Consider the following 16,304-nt stretch of genomic DNA (forward strand, 5'->3'; position numbering starts at 1 on the left):
CGCAAGAGGCGGGCACCCGCCTGGGCTAGTGCGGACATCGTGGACCTCGTCCATGATCTCCGCACTAGGCACAGGAAGGTGGCCGTCTAGGGCAGGAGAGCTGCCAGCTGGCCACCCAGGAGCAGGAGTGCATGAAAATCAAGGTGGTCCACTGAGACCCCCGACCCTGAGCCCTGGGCTTACAATGGCCGTCCTGGGTCAGACCAAAGGTCATCTAGCCCAGTAGCCTGTCTGCCGACAGCGGCCAACCCTACGGACCCTGGAGGGGATGGACCAGAGACAGTAACCAAGCCATTTGTCTCGTGCCATCCCTCTCCAGCCTTCCACAAACCTTGGGCAGGGACACCACTCCTACCCCCTGGCTAATACCACTCCATGGACCCAACCTCCATGACTTGTCTCTTTAGCCTCTCTTCATATGGGACCTGTTCCCAACCCCTGATCATTGTAGTTGCCCTCCCCTCTCCCAGCCTCTCTCTTCCCCTCTCCCACCTCCTTTTCCCAGTCTCCCCCAGTTTTGTTCAATAAAGACAGATTCCATTTTTGAACACAATTGTCCTTTATTTTGTACATCAAGAAAAGGGGCTAGGGAAGGGTAAGTGGAAGGAGGTGAGGGAGGAATGGGGCACGAGCCCCTGATGGGGAGGACTGGGCTGGCTCTGTGGGCTTCTGGGGGTGGAAGCTCTCCTGCAGCCCCCCAATTGCCCCCTCTCCCCAGATGGCAGCCTGCGGCAAGTGCAGCCGGGCTGATGGCCGAGTGGTGTGATGTGCCCAGTGTGAGCACTCCGGGCACTCCAAGCCAGGACTGGTTTTCAAGCGAGGCACCCCTGAGAACTGTCTGTCCAGGGTGGGGGTCGGGACCCTTTAAGCACAGCCCTCGGCTAGCCTGAGACAGCATCTCCAAGCTCTAAGTCCTCCTCTGATGCCCTGCCAGCACTGCTTCCAGCCATCCTTAAGCTCTGTTCAGGGTCCACTTAATGTGGACATGCTAGTTCGAATTAGCAAAACACTAATTCGAACTAGTTTTTAGTTCTAGACGCGTTAGTTCAAATTAGCTTAGTTCAGATTAACTAATTCGAACTAAATTAGTTCGAATTAGCGCTGTAGTGTAGACATACCCTCAGAAACAGATGACCTCTGGATTATTTTACATTTATGGTCATTTCTTGTCAATAGTTTTTAGGGAAAGGATTAATCTGTCAAAAACCATGGTACATGGATACTATGATATTGGACACATTACAAATGTGCTATAGTAGATAATGCTATGGTAATATACACATTTCATAGTAAGATTAAGACCCCAGTAAGGGCAAAATGTGTGTTGTCTATCTTATATGCTATTTAATAGTTGGATGGCTTGCCATAGAAACACTAGTCCAGTTTACCATAGAAAAAAACAACCCAGTAAATGATGGCTTATTGCTGATTTTGAAACTGATGTGTTATTTTATGTATTTAAGAGTCTGTTTCATCCTACTTTGCCTTGTGCAATTCTTGAGTTCACAGAAAAAAACAGTACGGTCTTTGAATGTTTTAAAGTGTTTGTCCTCCCAAATCCAGCAAGTAATGATGTAATCAGCAAGTTTAATCACTATACTTTTCTGGCTTATTAAATAGGAACTTATATCAATCAAAGGACATTAGCCTATACCTGAGACAATCTTTGTATACCCTGGGGTTTGAAGATTTTCAGCCATGAACTTACTGTGCCTATCTTCCGTTGTCATAAATATGCTGATATGTAGTTATTATATACCTCCTTCTAAGGTCAATGCATAACACTTTTGCTTCATTACAAAGACTTTCTTAGTTACATAGCTATAGTGGTATTCATCTTAATTCTGTAAATACTGTGGCCACTTTTCTGTTATAAAAACAGTTAAATAAGTTCATGTTGTCTTTCTGGAATGTTTTTATCCTTCCACTTCTGCTCTAATATATCTCTGAGGGTATGTCTTCCCTATAGGCTGGATCGATGGGCAGTCATCAATCCAGCAGGGATCCGTTTATCACATCTTGCAACAAATCAATTGCCAAGCACTCTGTTGTCAACTCTGGTACTCTACCAAAATGAGAAGAGTAAGCGGAGTCAATGGGGGAGCATCAGCTGTCGACTTACCATGGTGAAGATACTGTGGCAAGCAGTCCTATGTACATAGACTTCAGCTATGTTAATCACATATCTGAAGTTGCATAACTTAGATCAATGGGACACTGTAATATAGACAAGGCCTGGTGTTGCATCTAAATTACAGTGGGGAATCAATGCTCTGAGATTGATTCTTTCTTGCACAAATGCTTTGACGTTCCCGTTCAGGCAAAAGCCCTTTTCCAGAAATGTTTTTGCGCAAGGGGGCCAGTGTAGACAGCTCAGATTTGTTTTGCGCAAAAAAGCCCCGATGGTGAAAATGGCGATCGGGGCTTTCTTGCGCCAAACCGTGTCTAGATTGGCATGGACGCTTTTCCGCAAAAAGTGCTTTTGCGGAAAAGCGTCCGTGCCCACAAATGCTTTTAACGGAAAAACTTTTCTGTTAAAAGCATTTGCGGAAAATCATGCCTGTCTAGACGTAGCCAAAGTGTTCAGCTCTGGGTTTTTGGGTTGGGCTCATCTCTGCCATGATGTAATTAAACCAAAATCAGTCCATCCACATGGTTTAATAATGGGATTGTGCTGACTCCAACCCCTCTTTACCTACTCCCTGTACTTGAAACTTGTCATGTCCTGGGGGCCTGACCGCATATCACTGTAATCTTCTGTCTCCCTTTCCTTCCTCTTGCCATCTTCCAATGAAGTAGGATTTTTTTAATGTGCTGCCTGCGTTCCATGCATCTTAATTCTGCCCTGTGTGCAGCTTCATTAGTTTTGCAGCTAAAGATTGATAGGTGTTTGTAAGGGATCATTTCTCACTCAGAAGCACAGGTGTTAGACAAGCAAGTACAGTCATTCTACACTTGTGCTTAAAAGACAAACAAGCTTGAATAGCAAGGGTGGCCAACTATATTTCAAGGAAACAAATGGGCTGTGTAAATTAGCTTCCACAGGGCAAAGCTTATTTATCAGAGATACCACATTTCATTCATATATAAATTCACATCTCTGAATTACAGTGTCAGACTATCTGCAAAATTCTTGCTTGAAGATAGGTTTCTCTGATAAAATGCTTCTGAGTTGCTCCGTATTAGATACATAGCATGTATTATCGGGCACCAGCTAAGGGATCAGGTAGCCACCTTGCAAGCCAAGATTGCCAGAGCACACCACTCTTCATTTCCTCCACTGACATAACTCTGACATTTCCCTGAGCTGCCTCTGAGACTATGGCTAGGTCTACACTACAGCTTTTTCAGATTTTTTTTTTCAGAAGAGGCTTTTCTAAAATTTGGCCCATCTACACTGGGCCAAATTTTGGAAAATCCCCTTCTTTCAGAAGGTCCCTCTTTCCTCATGAAATGAGAAAGACAGGGCTTCTGAAAGAGCACATTTGCACTTCCGCAAAAAAAATCAGAAGAGCAAACATGTTCCCTGGATGCAACGGAGTTTTTCCGGGATACCAGAGGCATCCCAGAAAAACCCTGCAGTGTAGACATACCCCAAGTCTAGACTGCAGGCTTCTTTTGGAAGAAGCTTTTTCGGAAGAGATCTTCTGGAAAAACTTCTTTCGAAAGAGAATGTCCACATAGCAAAAGCGCATCGAAAAAGCAATCTGCTTTTTGAAAGATAGCATCCACATTCATTGGACGCTATCTCACATTTAAGTTGTGATTACTGTGGATGGAGTGGCCACCAGGGCACCTCTGCTTTTTCCTGCAGGCCTCTTCCTTCAAATAACCGCTTCTTCCCCAACCACACATGCCTTTTTCCAAAAGAGCTCTTTCGGAAAGAGGTTTACCGCTGTCAGAATCAAACACCACTGAAATCCCCTCTCTCCCAGTGGGTAACTGCAGAGAAGTCCTAAAGAATGGGTGCTTTGAACCTTCCCTTATTCACATGGGTAGATCATTCATGTCTATATCCTGGATTGCCAATTTGTCCCAGTAATGAGTGAGTGAACTTGGAAAAGTTCAGAGGGTTGCCAGAGCCCCATGAGCCTGAGTTAGCTGGCATGCTCACACCATTTTCTGCTAGCGAATATGCCAGGATTACTCTCAGCCTTGAAAACTCTAATACAGGTCACATGTGATAGGATAAAAATCGATATGAGATCAGTCTTCTTCTTAATGGCAAGAGCCAAATACTTATTACCTGGAGTTTGGAAAAAACTATTTTTTATGGCAGGTTATTTTATGTCCACAGGACGGGTCCTTGCACCTTCCTCTGAAGTATCTAGTATGGGCATCTAGACAGACATGGGATATGGCACCAGAGGGTCTGGTCTGATAAGGCAATTATATGCCCTAAAATCAAAGCAAACTTCTTTCATAAAGCTTCCCTTCTAACTTACTTTTATTTCTTGCAAAACGGGTGGGAAATAGCAAGTACTGTGATATTTTCTATCTTTCCTCAAATGGTATTTAACAAGCTTTGAATTAAGGCTTTTAGTGAACAGTAGGATATATTGTAGGTTTGATTTATTTCACAAACTGAGGCACAAACTGAGGTGTAAACTGTTCTGTACCACTGAATAGTGCTTTACTGTTGTTTCTTTTGAAAGGGTCTTGTTGACAATTCTGACTGACACCCAAACCCATTAACAGGGTGGGCAAAGGAGGCAGCTGCTCCAGGATCCAGTAATTCAAAATTGCCGGGAGCTCCTGACTATGCAGCAGCGGCAACTAGAGCCCTGAGCCCTTTAAATCACTGCCAGAGCACCATGTAGTGCACTCCAGGCGGCACTAAAGGGCTGGTTGAGGGGAAAGGACATGATGCAGTGGGCTCCGGGTGGTGCTGAGGGCTGGCTTCCCCCGCCCCGTCCCTTATGCCCAAGGACCCTCCCCTTCCAAGCACGGAGCTTCCTCCCCCCCACCGACCTTGCCCAGGGCGTGGCAAGGCTGTTGGCTCCTCTACTTACACCCAGCCAGAGAACACAATCAATCAGTTTAAATAACTTCAGTGCAGGGTGTATATATGCACAACTCTAATATCAATGTCATCCTTCTTCTTACCAAAGGAAGGGAGCTGAAAGTGGGAACAGCCATCCCCAAGTGCAGCTCACAAGGCACCAAAGAAAAGAGTTTGCTGCAGCCACAAGCAGGCCCATCTAGTTTAATGTGTCTGCAGCACTCAACACACGAGCACTCCAGAGAGTGACACGAACGCTGCCAGCTAGACTCTCCGACTGCCTCGCATGCTGTGGAGCATCTCACACGAAGTGCGAAGTGGGTGTAAGTGCTACCAGCCCAGAATTCTCACGTACATGGGTGACAGTGTTTTATACCCATTTTGCACTCGTGCCAGTCATATTGTTGTAGCCAAGAGTACAGCCGGAATTTTTTTTTAAAGGGAGACAGTTCTACGAAAAACAGCAAGAGCTATGCTTAGATAAAAGAATGTTGAGGAGGGACATTACACAGCGAAGAAAAACCTCAGCTGGCCAGAGCCACTAAGTGAGGGAGAGGGCAAAAGGGGTAGCGCTCTTTGGGCCCAGTGATTTAAAAGGATGTGGGGCTCTTAGCTGCAGCCACTTCTACAGAAGCAATAGCAGTAGCTGGAGCCCCTGATCCTTGAAATCACTGCCAAAACTTGGGGTGGTGCTGAAGGAGGCTAGCCACCAGCTCTGCCCCTTCCACCTAGGACTCCACCCCTTCCAATGGCTCAGAGCCATCTCCCCACATACCTTCCGCAAGGCCTGGTGAAGTCTGTAGACCACTCTGAGCTGTCCCATGCCAGCTGACTCCGGCTCATGGAGCTCAGGCTGCAGGGCTGTTTCACTGTTGTGTAGACCTCTGAGTTCAGGCTGGAGCTTGGACTTTACACCCCAGCAGAGTGGGAGCATCCACCCATTCAGGCGCCAGCCCAAGCCCAGAAATCTACACAGCAAAGAAACAGCCCCATGAGCCAAGTTGTGTGGCTTGGGCCAGCTGCAGGTTTTAAATCTCTGCATAGACTTACCCTATATCAGGTGTTCTCGTGACAAATTTTTGGGTGGCCTCAGTGTGTTGCTACTCTGACAGATTTCCCTGAAATACTTAATTAAATGTAGGAAAAACAAATAAACATGCACATGTGTGTTAAAATGTTATATTTGATTTATGTAGGTGTAATCAGTCTGGGACAGTGACATGGCCTCCCTCTGACCTGGAAGAGGAAGGGCCCTCTAAGACCCCTTTGTAGGCAGGTTCAGCCTTCGCTAGCCCCACCCACAGGAAGCAGGAAGACAGAAGCAGGGGTATAAGAGCTCAGAGCTCAGTGGGAGCCCAGTGGCTGAACAGGCCTGACACTTGGCCTTTGCTCCTGCAGTGAAAGACCCAGCTATGCTGTGCCCGACAGGAGGACTGGGTGGGCCACCAGGAAGTCTGCTGGCCCCTGACAACTTGCCTGGGACATAGAGACTACTGCCATGACCCGAAGACTCATCAAAAGGACCTCCACTGGGCCCCAGCAACTGGACCAGTCTGCCTTGGCCACTGCCTGAGCCAGAGCAAGAACCAATGGACACTCTGCCAGCATCTCCATCCCCAGCTGACCTCAAGACACAGCACCTGAGCTAGGTAGGCCCCCAGGGTGAACTGGGAAGCAGCCTAGGAACTGCCGACTCCGGAGCGGTTGAGGAGATGGAAGTTGGGTGAACAACGCATTGTGGCTTGGATCCCCACTGACCCACAGACTTTGTCACCGTGTTGTGGCCTGGATCTCCACTGACCCAATGGCCGCCACACTACCACTGTCAGCTCCCACTGTAGAGGCAAAACTCCTGCATTTGTCGGCTCTCCACCAGCTAGGAGATCTGACCCTCACCTGGCTGGGACTCAGGTGGACCCTTGAATTGTTGTCAAACCCCCTTGTAAACTGTTGGCTTTCCACTCCACTCTGACCCAGGGCTGGGCATGATAAACTGCTTAGTTATAAACTTGTGACATGAAAATTGGACTTTAACAGACAATAGCAGGAGTCAGCACTGCCTCCTGCTGACTTGGACCTTTACAGGAGAGTGTGTTTTTTTCAGACTCAATAATAAAAATAATGTATCATTATATTTTGGTGCCCGTGGCCTCCACTGCTTCCTTTGCCCCCATTGCACATTGTGCTGGGCACCTCCTGAGAGCTTTAAGGTGTGTCTACACTGCACCCTTAACTCGAAATAAGATACTCAATTTGAACTATGCAAATTACGTAGATTATTTCAAGTTAATTTTGTCTAAACAGCACCAAATTTCAAAATAAAGAGCTATTCTGAAATGTCCCTTAATCCTCGTGGAACAAGGAATATCATGCCCATTAGTTCGAAAGCTATTTGGAAATAACGGGTGTGCTGTCAAGATGTGGAAAATGCTATTTTGGGATACTGGAAGTATCCCAAAATAGCACTGCTATCTAAACGCACCCGTTCATCCCATTCCTTGCCCCTTGCCCAGTAAGGCCACTCCTGTTGAAGCTCAGAGTCCCACAGCTGGAGACAGGGTGGGGGGGGGGGGGGGGCACTGCAGCCTGGAGCCCACTGCCAGAGTCCTGCCATCCCAAGGAAGCTGAAACCCAGAGCTGGAAGCCCTGCAGCTGAAGCTGGGTGAGAGAACTGAAGCCTGCCAATGGAGGCCCACAGCTGGAGGTAGGGGAGGACTGAATCCCACTGCCAGAGCATCTAGTTCAGGGGTGGGCAATAATTTTCACAGGGGAGTCACTTAATGAATTTTTCTATGTGGTCACAGTCTGGCTCCCCTCCCCCCTAGAAGGGGCGGAACTGGGGAGGAAAGGGTGGGGCTAAGGACTAGGCTCCCCCCAGAGTTCTCGGACCAGAGGCTTTGAATTAAAAACACAGTAAAGGGCTCCCGGCTCCAGTCCCTGCCACTGAGTTGTTCGTCCATCATGGTCGATGAAGACCTCAACACCACTAAGTGCTTTGAGATTTAATACAGTGTGTCTGAAGATGACTTATCAGGCCAATTCGGGCACCAAATGTCCTGGAACATGTCGGGCAGACATGTGTAGGCATTGCCATCATTGCGCTGGTAGCTTTGGACTTGCGCAGCACGCGCTTGTGTTGTGCTTCAGAGATGCGCTTTGTTTCGAGAGCTTGGCATCCCTTGTGGATGAGACTACGTCAGGCAGAGCGGTTGTGTGCCAGCGATTCCCAGGTGGTTGTATCAATTCCAAACGACTTCAGGGAGGCCTTGAGTGTGTCTTTGTAACGTTTCCTCTGTCCACCACGTGAGCGTTTACCAGTAGAGAGTTCCCCAAAAAGGAGCTGCTTAGGTATACGTTCGTCTGGCGTACGAATGACATGACCTGCCCATCTAGTCTGTGCACTCATCAGCAGAGTGTAGACTGACGGTAAACTTGCTCAAGAGAGAACCTCAGTGTCTGGTATTTTGTCTTGCCATCTGATGTGTAATATTCTGCGAAGACAAGTCATGTGGAAGTGATTAAGCTGTCTTGCGTGCCTCCGATACACAGTCCATGTTTCACAGGCATACAGGAGGGTGGTGAGTACCACGGCTCTGTAGACCTTCAGTTTTGTTGCTTGGCTGATTCCTCGACGTTCCCATACAGTGGGGTGCAGTCTACCAAAAGCACAACTTGCCTTCGCTATTCTGCATGTGACTTCTATGTCAATGTTAGCTGCATGGGAAAGAGTGCTGCCAAGGTAGGTAAACTGGTCCACTGCCTGTAGCATCCGCCCTGTGACTGTGATTGTGGGTTCTGTGTACGGTGCATAAGGGACAGGCTGATACATGACTTCGGTCTTTCTGCTGTTAATGGTGAGTCCAAAGTTGTCACAAGCTGTGAAGAACTTGTCCACACTAATTTGCATTTCTGCTTCAGAGCCAGCATACAAGGCACAATCATCGGCAAACAAGAAAACTCTCAGAACAGTCTCTTTCACTTTGGTGATAGCCTGAAGTCTCCTCAGGTTAAAAAGATTTCCCATCCACTCTGTACTTAAGGCTGATTCCAGCAACACTGTCCTGGAAGGCATCATTCAGCATAGCAGTAAACATGATGCTGAACAGTGTAGGTTCAAGTACATAGCCCTGTTTGACGTCATTGGTGACTGGGAATGCCTTAGAAGATTCTCCACTGTCTAGCACTCTGGCCATCATGCCATCATGAAACTGGCGTACCATCTGAATGAATTTGGGGGGGCAGCCAAACTTTGACATGATCCTCCACAGACCTTGTCGGCTGACAGTGTCGAAGGCTTTCGTGAGGTCAACAAAGGTTGTGTAGAGATCACGATTCTGCTTCTGACACTTCTCTTGAAGTTGGCGTGCGGCAAAGATCATGTCAATAGTCCCGTGGCCCTTATGAAAACCACATTGTGACTCCAGCAGGAGGCCACACTCCAGATGAGTGACCAGACGATTTAACATCACTCTTGCAAGAATTTTACCTGTGATGGAAAGCAGTGAAATTCCCCAATGATTGTCACATACCTGTCGATTGCCCTTCCTCTTATAGAGATGTACAATGGATGCATCCTTGAGTTCCTGAGGAATGGATCCTTGCTCCCAAAAAGACTGGAAAAACTCTGAGTACGTGACCATTGGCTTTATAGACCCCTGCCACTACCACATTGCTGGACTGCTGCCCGGGATTGCTGCAGCTATTTAAAAGGCTTGTGGTTCTGGCTCCTACAATGGTAGCACCATGACTATGAGCCATGGGCCATTTAAATTGGATCCTGCTGCCTGATCCACCGCCTGGACATTTGGTGGCATGGGCAGCAGGATATAAATATTAAGCAGCTGGACGTAGTCCGTGGGCTGGATCAAAATGTTAGGCGGCTCCATCCAACCCCTGAGCTGCATCTTGCTCAGCCCTGCTTTAGCTGAATCAGAGCAATGGGGCTGAAGTCCCTGGGCACTGCAGGGAAGGGCCACTGCTTAGACCCCTCCCTTATTCATCTCTAGATGAATTAAAAAATGTGGATCTACATCTAATCCACATCCTTATCAGGATCAACTCATCATTTGATCCACAATCAGCAATCCAGATTTTACTTGCATCCACACAGCAAACCATCTGGAGGGGAGAGGGAAGGGAGCAGAGATGAGTGAAGAGGGGGCAGGGTGGTGCCTTGCCAAAAAGAGGCAGACAGTACAAAAGTAGGGATTGAGAGTAAGAAGCAGCAGGGACCCGGGGCCAGGACTCTGCAGGTCAGTACTCACCAGATAGGAGGGGGACCAAGCAGGGGTGGCATTCCATTTAGCACAGAGCTTGTTGCATCCTTTCCCTGCCTTCTCCCTCTTCCCTCTTTCCCCTGCATTCCCCTTCCTAGGAGAGAGAGCTCTGCATTGGTATCTGCTCCACTATCCACTCATATCCACGGATATGAAGCAGATATCTGTGGATATGCAGGGCTCTATTCATCTCTGTACAACAACCTTTCATGGCCACAGTAAAACCACCCGATGGCCATATTTGAGAAGATGGTTAAGAAAATGCTCATGATAAGGACAGGAAAGTCCACTAGATAGCCTGTTTTACCCAGTACAGCTGTTCCTATGTTCTTACATTCCATTTTGTACATGTGGAAGTGATCTAATACATGCAAGGCATCAGGGAATCAGGGCTTGAGTATAACATTGTCTTTATTTCTACCACACCCACTGATATACTACGTAACTCACAGAAAAATAGATAACCATAGTACCTGCCCAAATAAGTTTCCAATATAGAATTTTGGCAAGGCACAAAAACAGATAAAAAAGGAGAACTGGATAAATAAGATTATACTGTGATTGTTTGCTTATGTAGTCCTATACGGGCAAGGAGTTGGAGTCCAATTCTGGATTTCCTGGCACAAGTTTTATTATGTTATTTGAATTCTTACATTTATGATGTTTGGCATTAAAATCATTACAAATGCCTTTGCAAATCATTATTACCATGGTATTCAGGATGCTGCTTTGGTAACTCCTATAGTAAGTCTAATAAACATTGTACACAAAATGGTAATATTCTAGATTTTGCTTGTAAAAGTGAAGCACAGTATATTTTCTGGTGGTGTTCTGGTATCCAGATACTAAAATATTTTCCAGACAAGCAAAGGATACCAATATTGTTTCTCCTTTCTCTACTCTCCCCAAAACATCCTTGTAACTGTTGCGTAGGGAGACCAGCTCTTGCTATTTGCTATAATTGTTGGAGTTGAGAACAGGCAATAAGGCAGGAGTTGGTCAGGTGCTGTTGATTTGAAGTTAATGGGTATAGACAGACAGCACAGTGTTTACAGCTCCAGAGCCATCTGGGATCCTACCTTGCTGCGTGTCTGTTTGCTGCATATTCTGTCTGATGCTGAAAGAGCTAAATTCCAATATCCATGGACTCAGTCCATATTCTGAATGCAAATTAAAGCACTCTAGTCTCAGAAAATCTTCTTTGCATTAAGTATCATTGAAACTGTCTTGGTTCATTTTCTAAATCCTTTCTTTCCACTCCAAGGGTTTCTTCTAGTCTGCTGTAATGAGCCAAAATACTCTTTGCTGTTCTCACAAAGAATCCTGGAACTGTAATAAACCTGGCAGACTTCACAAAGGAAAAAAAAGTAGTCTAGCAAGGGAGGGAGCTGAACTACACAGTGCCCAATCAAGAGTCTTAGAAAAATGGTTACTGAGTGCGGTGCAGCACTATTTTGATACATCAAACACTGATAATATGGAATTATTACCAAAACTACAGTACTAACAAACTACTAAGCTACTAATAAACCAGTGATATCAGAAAGAAAATGATCTCTCCACTGAAGAAATAACAATACATAATACAGCACTCTAAGAATTTCAATATATACTAATAGCAGATACATTGATATATTTTCTGTTAACTGTACTTTTTCCTGAAATAGTCATATTTTCATCTGTAGCTTGTTGGCAACATATAGCTTGTGAGCTTGCAATCTAGGAGCCTTCCCTCGATGGTAAACTAGGGTTCTTGACTTAAAGTATCGCATTACATGGCTTTTTGGTACTGTTGGAGATTCAAGACATTGGAACTGTGATCTGGTCTACCCAAGAGACTATACTTCACTGGAGAGCAACCTAAGTGTGGAGGTTTCACTCCTGCTGATGTAACTGCCCTGCAACCCTGACTTAATAACTCTAACTCATGACCAACATAGAGTCCAGGTTGATGCAGTGTCAGTGCAGTGTTTATGTCAACTGTTACTGGCTTTTAGAAACCATCCCCAATGCCCCGTACTGACTGTACAATCAATGTAAGTGTTTCTGGTGATGGCATGCCCCACCGACCCAAGAAGCCACATGTAGACATACGTAAGTAACATCATTACTCCATCAGTTATATATAGTTAGGTCAACATAATTTTGTACTGTAGACATGGCCAGATGTTCTTAAACCACAGGACAAGTACAAGAAAGCAAGGGCCTTTGTAAGCTCTCCTTGTCCCTGCCCAGCAAACTTACTTATTGCTTCAGTCACTTTTGGGGGGTAAGACCTAAGCTGAGCCCCATGTTGATTTGATTCTTGCTCTCTCTGCTAAAAACGCCAACAATGAAAAACTCTAGGTTTGTCTATATGGAGAAATTGACCAGAATACCTAGTGGATAAATGATTATACAATAGCTATTCTGGTCAATTTCCTCATGTTAACAAGCCCTCTGTATTCCATTATAACTTCCTACTAGGGACATCTATTACAGGTTGAACCTCTCTAGTCTGGCACCCTTGGAATCTGACGGGTTCTGAACTAGAGAATTTTCTGGACAATGGGAGGTCAATATTGCCTAGCAGCATTGCCAACACTTCCTTCCACTGCTTCCTGGGCTGTTAGATGACATTTAGGAGTAAATTAGAGCTAAATAACACTGGAAACTAGGAGTGATGATTGTAAACAAACTTTAGGGGACCACAAGAAACTTAGCCACAACCATGAAAAATGGACATCTGGCTAACTAAAAGTTAGTTCCAAAGAGTTCTGGACTAGTGAGGTTCAACCTGTATCACCTTGGCTACGTCTACACTGGCCCCATAAAACGGAATAGTCATGCAAAGCAGGTAAGTCAGAATAGGGAAATCCGCGGGGGATTTAAATATCCCCCGTGGATTTAAATAAACATGTCGGCCGCTTTTTTCCGGTTTGGGAAAAAGCCGGAAAAAAAGCGGTGGACATGTTTATTTAAATCCGCGGGGGATATTTAAACCCCCGCGGATTTCCCTATTCTGACTTACCTGCTTTGCATGACTATTCCGTTTTATGGGGCCAGTGTAGACGTAGCCCTTATGTATCCTCGATTCTGAATTTGTATTTGACAAAGAGCAAAACTATCATCACTATATTTATCTGAGCAAGATAAATTCAAATAAAGAGCGAGACATTCTTTTTATCTGATACACTGTGAATGACGCTCTTTCAATGGCAATTTCTTCCAGCCTTAAGTATGGATTCTGGACTCTGTGATCTAACCAGCAGCTTTTGGTTAACAGATTATCAGGAGTATTGGGACATCCATGGCTAGTCTTACATGACCACTTAAATGTCATGTTATAGTAAGATTCCTTTCTTCTACCTAGAAAAAGACTACTAGAAATAACAAAATGCTTATTTCTTCATGTTAGCATACCATATGTTAATTTTCCATGCTGGTAATAAATCTCATGAGAAAGATTTCATCTTTATGTTCAACTCCAAACCATACAATATGCTTTTTTCCTTCTTTAATAAGCTTTTCCAAGTTAGCCGAGGTCAGTGCATGTCTCTCTGTATCTTACTGTCATGCCCCTTTAATCTCCTTATGTTTTCATTTCTTTTCTCAGCTGTTCCATGTCACACACAGATACAGACACATCACTGGTGTGAGTTTATTTCCTGGCTTTTAGCATGTTGTTTAGCCCAGCTGCCTTCTGCTGTTGCTTCCTAGAAGCAAGATCTCTTCTCCTCCTCTCAGTTATGCAGGTGTGCCTGATATGTGAAGATTTGGCTAAGCACTGGGCAAAATACAGGAATACACCATCGCAACTCTCCCAAATTCAAACCAGTCTCCATCTGAACACTCAGAAGCATACCACCTCTATGAATTTTATATTCTGAGGCTTCATAGCTAGAAATTGCCAGATTATGGTTATGATGAAAGTATGAGCCTTTTTCACACTCATAAGAGTACTGAAAAAAACCTTGTAATGTTTTTGCACACACAATTTTAAAACAATTCACTATTGGATAGAAACTAAGTCTCAAAATGTTAAGCACCAAAAGATGAAATTTATGAGCCACTGAAAACAGGATTGTATAATGGAATAGTTTTAGTACTCATAACAATTACTAATATTAATTCTCTGGGTATAACACTGAGATAACAAGCCACAGAAGCTCTTCATTATTATGATACAATATAATAAGTTATGATACATTTAGTACATATAGAATGAATTAAAAAATTAAAATATGCATTTTTTAATGTAAGCAATGTTGTAATAGGAATGGGGAAAATATAATATCTTTGGAAATAATGCAAAATACACAATAACTAATTAGTTTTGGACTTCTACGGGATCTCAGAATGCTTTACAAACATTTAGGAACATAAAATAACTATTAGAAAGTCATTCACTTTTCTGTTAGTGAAAATGAGCCCTGGAGAAGGTAAATCATTTGCACAAGATGATACAGTGAGTTAGTTTCAGAGCCAGGAATACAGCTTGCCTATTATGACTTCCTCTGTAAAATTCAGAAGACATGTTTCTTCCTATAGCAAATGATTCAGTTATATTACATAGAATTCAAGTTATCCAAGATTAATAGAACATCTGAAAACTTTTCTTCTGTTTTCACTGTTTCCAGCAAAATATTACATGAAATTTTCTAAGGCTCAACTATCTAAACCAGGAACAAATAAACATTTCTTTAAATCTCCTAATTTCCTGAAAGGAATCTATGAACCTGTGTTTTAAAGATAGTCTGCTAACAAGAACACAGTTCTTCAGTCTCCAGTGATGTGATGTTAATGTAGGCCTATGAAAGTTCATGATCTCCAATGTGCTATTCCTGACTGAATTCTTGGCAGTATTTGATGTAGACATCTCTATAAGACCTCCCTACATGTGACTGATTTTTCAAATTTAAGACTCACATTGACAATGTGGCTTCTTATAAATCCACAACACTCCAGCACAATCACAGAGGTTTGCACAATAAATTCCAGGAGCCAGCTCCTAACCCATACACTAAATTTCTTCATAGTCATTACCCAGACCCAAAGCTGCCTCAGGTGGGCTCTTGAAAAATTTCCCATAAGGAGGAAATTTCCAAGTGGCCTAAAAATGCACTTGCTGGCTCTGAGCTCCACCCCAGACTTCTCCTGTACATAATGGGTGTGTCACGGGCATGGCCAGAATGTTGCTGCCCTTGCACAAACCAATGACTTTAAATCCGCTCCAGTCTATGCCAGCAGCCAAAGTGGCCCTAGCAATGTGAAGAGCATCCAGGGTAATATAGATCCCCCTTTGGTTTGCCGCCTGAAGGGCTACACAACAATTACACATCCACTCTGCTACAACCCCTAAAGTCAGTGACAGCATACTGCATATTTCATATCAGCCAGTTATTTGCCTTGGTTTTGTAACCTCTGCCTGAATTTTGCAGCATTTTTTTCACTTAGAATAGGGAAGAAAGGTATACAAATCTCTGCTAAAAACAGAGAAAAAAATTCCAGAGAAATCTGAAGTTTCCACTTACCTATGCATGAACATTGGGGCCATGGCTTACAGCAGTGAAGGTCCTACTCATCTTCAGTGTTCTGACTTGTAAGAGACTTTTAACTAGACTCTCTTATCAAAGCTCTAATGTTTATTTGCTCCACTGGCTGATGTCAAAGACTAATGATGAGGGATTCCTATTGATTACTTTCCTGGCTCTGGAAATCAAGGTTGTTAAATGATTATTTGGGCAGTATGCAATACAGGCATGTCAAAATAATCTTACTGCTTCTTCATTATTGTTTTACAGAGAGAAGGCCTAATGTTTCAGTGTGGGCACCGAGAGTTAGGTACCTAGCTTTAGAGTCTCACATTTGAAAATTTGAAAAAAAGGAATTTTCTTCCCTTTGATCAAGACCATTCCTATGACTTTGATTGAAATGCATTACTGCACCACATAGGGGCTGGGTAATAATCACCATTCAAGAAATTAAATGTGAAATCATTTTCCCTGGATCCTTCACTTCTCCTGAGGTATTCAGAATATTGGCCT

General features: G+C 44.3%; 1 protein-coding gene across 3 annotated transcripts in view; it reads right to left on the reverse strand.

Annotated features, from left to right (window-relative positions):
* SLC1A2 (solute carrier family 1 member 2) overlaps positions 1-16,304 on the reverse strand; it is a 134,285-nt gene that overhangs the window by 71,705 nt on the left and 46,276 nt on the right. Inside the window, exon 1 of one of the 3 annotated variants that reach the window (XM_089778544.1) lies at positions 15,792-15,939. The exons of 1 other annotated variant lie outside the window; for it this stretch is intronic. In XM_089778544.1, the coding sequence (XP_089634670.1) occupies positions 15,792-15,814 (23 nt within the window). In that variant the 5' untranslated portion in view covers positions 15,815-15,939. Of the gene's footprint in view, positions 1-15,791; positions 15,940-16,304 lie in introns of those variants that run through there. One more of the 3 variants, XM_075927482.2, reaches the window with a different exon arrangement.

The sequence above is a fragment of the Pelodiscus sinensis genome, chromosome 5 (assembly GCF_052426305.1).
Source record: "Pelodiscus sinensis isolate ZL-2025 chromosome 5, ASM5242630v1, whole genome shotgun sequence".
NCBI classification, from domain to species: Eukaryota; Metazoa; Chordata; order Testudines; family Trionychidae; genus Pelodiscus; species Pelodiscus sinensis.